General features: G+C 32.3%; 1 protein-coding gene across 1 annotated transcript; it reads left to right on the top strand.

Moving 5' to 3' along the window:
- The first annotated feature begins 365 nt into the window (after positions 1-365).
- LOC126694880 (transcription factor ORG2-like) lies at positions 366-3124 on the top strand. The gene is made up of 3 exons (XM_050391403.1): positions 366-713; positions 1434-1794; positions 2776-3124. The coding sequence occupies exons 1-3, from the start codon at positions 418-420 to the stop codon at positions 2899-2901; spliced, it is 783 nt and encodes a 260-aa protein (XP_050247360.1). The 5' UTR covers positions 366-417; the 3' UTR covers positions 2902-3124.
- Positions 3125-7078: the final 3954 nt, after the last annotated feature.

Here is a 7078-nt window from a genome sequence, read left to right as displayed (position 1 = left end):
AATGTAGTTTTATGTCAAACAAATATACACATATATTTGCTGAGCTTGTGCCTTGTGGTACATATATTTGCGGAAATGTCATTTTTCATCCATTTGCTGTAACGTGATTGGTGGCCAAGTCACCATTTTCCCATTAATAATGTACTGGTGCTCCTTATACTTTATCAAAATACAAGGTATATGATGTTTTGGTGCTCCTTATATTTTATCAAAATGCAAGGTTTTAGCTCAAGAGTAGTTAGGGGCTACTATGATAACGCCTAGATGAGGAAGTCACTAATCGCCTCTCCTAATCATTTATATATATATATATATATATATATATGGAGGCTGTTGGTAAATTGTATATATACACTTCATGATCATCCAGTTTCTTTAGGTCACACCAGGCCCCAACTGCGTCAGACTAATCTCTATATGTTATCATCACCATCAACTTCATTTTCGACCATTGCGTGGCCCTTAAAGAATCCCATGAGCCCTGAGCATAGCAACTACGTTTATAGAGAGACTGAAGCTTCAGTGTCATTTGCTCAAGATTACCCTCCATCTCAGCCAAAACTCGAGCCCAATTGTTCCACCATCTCCACTTCAATTGGCAGTAGCCCCACGATGGTTAAGAAGCTTTATCACATTGCTAGCGAGCGTGATCGTCGCAAGAAGATTAATACTTTGTACTCCAGTCTTCATACGCTACTTCCCCCAGCTGATCAAGCGGTATTACTAGTAAATATTTGCTTTCATTTGAATTTCTTTTGAGAAACGAGGATGTTCAAAGCTCTTTGAACACTTCAATTTCTATTGCTTTCATGAGAGTTTCCTAGAGGAAACTAGTTGAAGAAAGAATAGCTCTTAGGCTCTTAGCAGCTACTAGATAGAGAAATTTCTATTGTTGGCCTGTTTTCACTCTCTTGGGTAAAAAAATGGTCAACGACTATTACTTTTTTGCGTTTCCAATTCCGTCCAAATTCAAATCCCTCACTTTTATATATAAAATAAAACTTGCCAATTTGGCCCATAATTCTCACATAAGTAGGTGGGAATTGCTGCTTTTATATATGATAGATGTCTAAAGAGTAATTAGGATTATTGTTAATAATTTATCAGATGTTCTATGCATATGCCTTTTTTTAAGCATCTTTAGTACCCATTTGGTATTGAGTCGTTGACCTAAGAAATAGAAGCTTTAACTGTAGCGCTTTTGTGAAATAGTGCTCATCCTCTTTAGTGTTTTATATATGTATTTGACAAATTATGGTGAATAGCACTTCAAAATCTGAATTTATATAAGTCTACAAACTACAGTTCATATTTGGCATAAGAAATATAATAGAAGTTGAACATGATGTTAATCCTCATAGACATAGTAGCATTTGACGCATTTCCAATCACTATCCTTTCCCATAACAATTCACTTCATTTGCGTTTTTGTTACACGAAAAATTAAGCATTCCAGCTACAGTTTCGCGCATGGTCAAATACATACTAGAACTACAACAACAAGTGGATGAATTGATTCAAAAGAAGGAAGAGCTTATATCAAGGATTTGTAGGCAAGGTGAACAAATTCATCAAGAAAATCAGAGACAAATTGCAAGTCGGAGCTCTTTATCTGCTGTTTCGGCAAGTTGGCTTAATGATAGAGAAGTTATGATTCAGATATCCACATATAATGTTCATAAGAGTCCATTGGCTGAGATCTTGCCTAATTTGGAGAAGGACGGGTTTCTAATATTAAATGCTTCATTTTTTGAGTCCTTTGGAGGAAGGGTGTTTTATAATTTGCATCTCCAGGTATATATGTTTTATATTATCATTAATTTTGCTGTCTTGAAGTAAATTGATGATCATATGAGCATAAAAGGTCTACAGAGAACCATAGACAAAGTACATATAAACAATATGATAACTCCATGATAAAATTGATTTTTAATCATTCATTAATAAATAAGTACTTCAGATTTTACGGCTTTATCAAAATCTAAATACTACATATATATATTAATGATAAATGAAATCTAAACCATTCATTTGTTAATTGATCATTTCAATTTAAAAATGTTGTAGTAGAGTTGCTTTAGAAATCAGTGGTGGAGCCAAGATTTAATTAGTTTCAAGGGGTAAAAATTATTATTATCATTCATGTGCTTTCATACACTTATGGACCTACGTAGAGACACGTGTATACATAGTGCACGTGCGCACGCTCACACACACACACACACACACATATATATATATATATATATATATATAATACTTAAGAGCAATCTAGATAATTAAACGTCACTCATGTGAATTCAAAATAGCATTATTAGAATGTAGAAAACCCATAAAAAATAGCATGCATATTCATTATATTGTGTTTATTTGTAAGGGTTTTGTATATGAATAAGCCATTTTGTTAATTTCTTTATAGACAAAATTCACTTATGATTCTCATGAATTGGTTTTTAGTAATTAGATAAATCTCTAGCATATCTTAACTCTTAAGTCAGTCTTTGCTTAAATTATAACCATTTTAAATCATATAGTAAGTACAATTTCTGCACTCAAACTTTACATAAAGAATTTGAAAAATACACTCATTCTTATGAAAATAATAAATTATTATATTAAAAATTTGAAAACTATTTACATTTTTGAAAGGTAACTCTTTTTTCTCTCTCTTTAACCTTATTTTTCTGTTAAAACTTAATACTTTCTTTCTATATTTTTTTTTTTTATAAATGAATTTTAATACGTATTTTTCATGGTCCATTGAGGATTCAACAGGCGGAAAGGACTTATGCTTTGAAGCGTGAGGTTTTGAGTGAGAAGCTCCTATCATTTTCCGAAAGGGGGGAAGAGATCAACTACGAAAATCTTGGCTCTATATATTTTAATGATGATTTATATTAATGGAACTAGGACAAGCTAGGTGTGTTGGTCTATATATTCAAAGGGACTTTGATAATAGCAAACACTTTATATGCACATGTGCATACCTATCACTGTGAAAGGTAATGGAATCATATGTACATTTTGGAAACATGGAACAAAAGGAAACATGTAGTTAAAGTAAGATGGAACAATCGGAGGAGGGCTGTTTCAGCCTCAATACAGATTGCTTATCTTTGAGCAATCCTTGGCTAGAAAGTGGAGGAGTGATCCATGACCATAGAGACCTATGGATCAAAGGATTTACCCGACTTATATTCTAGCGTCAATGCAGAACTTTGGCCTCTAAGGGTTTGTTTGGATTGAGAGGGAGGGAGGGGGAGTAGAGTAAAGTAGAGTAGAATTGACCCAAAATTAGCTTATTTTTAGCTAACTTTATTCTACTCCCCTCCACTCACCCTCCCTTCCCCCTCAATCCAAACAGACCCTAAGAGATGATTTATTAATGTGTATTAATTTGAACTAGTTGGCAATTGAGATGGAGAGTGGAGACTGATGCAAAAGTAATTTTTGATTGGGTTTTTAATAACTATAGTAGTAATTTACATTATGCAACTCCTTTAATGGATTGCATGAACCTCTTTGGCCAAATTCTTCAAGTGAAGATTAAGCTGACAAACTAGCCAAGAAATTATGCAGCGGGGGGAAAAAAAATCAAGATCTACTTTTATAATGCAAGAACACACTCATTCAAATTAGGGTTTAGAGAATCATACCTTTGGTAGATTTACATTAAAATACAAACCAAGAAACCTTGAATCTATGAAGCATATTAGAAAACCCAACAACTTGATCTCCACTTTAATGATAACACAATTGCCTGAAAGAGTGGGCTCTATTCCTTGTTGAGATTCCAGCCCCTGGTGGTGTACCTCTTGGAGAAACTTGAAATTATGATTTTCTTTCTCCCTTAGTAGTTGGGTATCACTTAGAGAGGAGAGATAATTATTCTCTCTCTCATTTATGGCCAGTTTGGATTGAGGGGGAGGTAAGGAGGGAGAGTAGAGTAGAGTAAAGCTAGCTAGAAATTGGTGACCAGCTAATGGGCTAGCCCATATAAGCTTTAGTCATGTGGCTTGAAGTAGGGCCCAAGGGGGAAAAAAACCACTAGCACTAATGGGTCATGTGACAGAACCAAAGTTATTATTAACTATAATTTATTCCAACATAAAATTATTGTTGCACTCTAAATTTTTATACGATTTCTTAAATCATCCAAAGACTATTGAATAGCATTTAACCCCTCCATGAAATTATCTATAATGAAACAAAGTAAATAGTTATTGTCACTTTGTATATCACTATATTTTAAGTCATTGAGTCCCTAATTTAATTTCTTGATTAATCTTATATTCTTGTGGAATCTAATTCTATTGAATATAAAATTTTATAACTCCTTACTAAAATCGTTAGGCCTAACATTCTAAATAATCAATTCTTATTAAATCTATCCCAATGGGATGTTTTGTGTCTCTTACTAAGATTATGGATTCTATTTTGGGGAACAATGTTCCTAACACACTACATGCGATTATTCAATGCACTGAGGTTTTGACTGTACAACAACTCACTCTGACATACATCAAAGTAACCAACATTTCACACTTGAGTTCACATTCCTTTCAAGATTGAGAGTTAATGCAAATATCAGTCATAAGATTTATTTGTTTAAGTGATAGTAGTTGGTAGAACAAAAAATCTCACAGTGATTAATTTAGTGTATCCCAAACATTTGAGACACACTAGCATATCAATCAGAAGTCTCCACCTCCATAATCAAAACATATTATCATAATTGACATGTTATAGTATTTACTGATGAAATACCCAATTTTATCATTGACTACAAACTAGGATTTATGAGTTTACAAGGAACTTATGATTTAGATCTTCTGTATGCGAATCTCATTTTCAAACCTAAATTCACTTACAATGCATCTCATGGACTACATGTAGTGTCTAAAAAGGTCATGCACAAATAGTCTAAAAAAATAAAACACTTTTATTAATCAAAGAATGTCACACAAATGAGATTTTAGGGCACTACTCCTAACACGAACATCTCTATATTGTTGCTTTATGACAATTTGAGCATGTATTATGAGAGGTTATGTCTTCCTAACTCTACTATTTATATTTAATCTATGAAGCTCCCTCCAAAAAAGAATGTACATATTAGTTATGTTGTACAACTTACTATAGTTGACCTTTATCACCAAGTCGATTGATAATGGAAATGATAAAAAGAACACAAGATTTGTGTAAGTGTTCTATATTGTCACATATTATCTATCACTAACAAAATCTTAACGAGACTTGCATGGTGATGCTTGTTACAAGAACAAAACACACAATATCCACATCCTAAATGCACTAATAGAAATTGATGACAATTGAGAAAAATATATTCTTATGTGTTGTTCTTTACAACACCAATCTAATTACCCGGATTCCCTGCTCTCGCAAGTTTGAGCCCAGTAGATAGGGTGCCACTATGATAATGCTTAGATGGAAAACGTCAACTCAAGTCGTGCCATCTACCCATTTTTTCATTTACCCAAAAAAAAAATGATTATCTAATTACAATGTGTATTGTTGTATTTATAGACATAAGTCCATCCCTTCATGAAAGGTCACAACCCTCCTAATAGTTTTTTTTGGTAAGAAAAAATGGGGGTTAGCTAAGCTACACTGGCCCTCAGGTAGGGCACTCAAGTTAAGACCCGTAGGCCAACCTTTGTGAATGCCCACAAACGAAGAACTGCTGGTAGCGGGACTCAAACCTAGGTAGGTTAGATGAAATGCCCAAGCCTTACCAACTGAACCATCCCCCGCTAGCCTCGTAATAGCTTTGATCTTTGCCAAATGTTATTACTAGTGGTAGCGCTAGCTAGAATTTCACTTTAGCTGCGCAAAATTTAGATTTTACATGCGTATGGATGCACATGTATGTGAACATATACATATCATACTTAAGATTTATTTGAAAAACAATAATTCATTCATGTGAATGCTAAGATATTTGAATACAAGAAAATCCACAATTTAAATGACATATTCATTATATTAGAAAATCAACAATATAAATTCACATGAATAATCCATATTTTTCAAGTCATAATTCTACTTGGAAAGGTTTTTAGCTGTTAGATTCATTGACAACTCAAGTAAATTTTTTGATTAAAAAAAAAAAAAAAGAACTTAAATTTTGGTAGAGCTATATTGGTTTGTTTACTTCAGAATAACATTCCAACTTATTTTTATCTTTAACTAATAATTTTTTAATATGGAAAGGTATTCAGTTGTTAGATATCAACTAGTCGCAAACCTGTGCGATGCACGGAATAGTTTTAAATCAAATGTTAACACATTCACATTTAAACATCTCTCTAATTTCAATTATTGAAAGCTAAATTGACTCTAATATAAGATGAAACATGTAATATTATGAAGTAATATTAAAAATGAGATAAATACAAATATTATGAAGTAATATATTACAATAATCATAATGTGCTCTTACATTTGGTTTAATAAGTATTACAAAAGAACATCACACGGGTATGCTACTATTTTTTTTTTTTTAATTTACACATAAGTCCCAATACCATGTATTTTTGCTATGGCTGTTTTTATTTTTTATTTTCATTTATTTCATGACTTCCACTAAATATTCAATGTATTCATTATATTTAAAAAAACGTTGAAGTAAAGCTATATTCTCAAATAACTAAATAAAAGAGTTTAATTCCTCTATGTTTCAATTTAAAACCAAATTGTGCAAAAAAGCAAAAAAAAATTTCTTTGTTCCAATATGTCTTTAGTACCAAAATCACAAATCCATTACAACCAAATTGTGCATAGAAAATCTTAAAGATTGAAAGACAACTTTAAAGTGTTTTTTGTATCTTCTTCCTTTGTTGCTTTGTAGTAGTCCCTAAATATGCCTTTTTGTTTTTCTTGAGTACAGATGTTGGTGTGAGTTGCACATTACTTTGAACATCAAGTTTTTGAAATTTTGTACAATCACCATCTTCTTTAGTTGATAAGTTGTCGCTACATTCATTTGAAGTATCATTGATGTAAGCCTGACAATAGAACAGGTTGAGGAATGTATTACAACATATACATCTTAAAT

The sequence above is a fragment of the Quercus robur genome, chromosome 8 (assembly GCF_932294415.1).
Source record: "Quercus robur chromosome 8, dhQueRobu3.1, whole genome shotgun sequence".
NCBI classification, from domain to species: domain Eukaryota; kingdom Viridiplantae; phylum Streptophyta; class Magnoliopsida; order Fagales; family Fagaceae; genus Quercus; species Quercus robur.
Note: the sequence above shows the minus strand (reverse complement) of the source record. Positions and strands in the feature narration are given on the sequence as shown.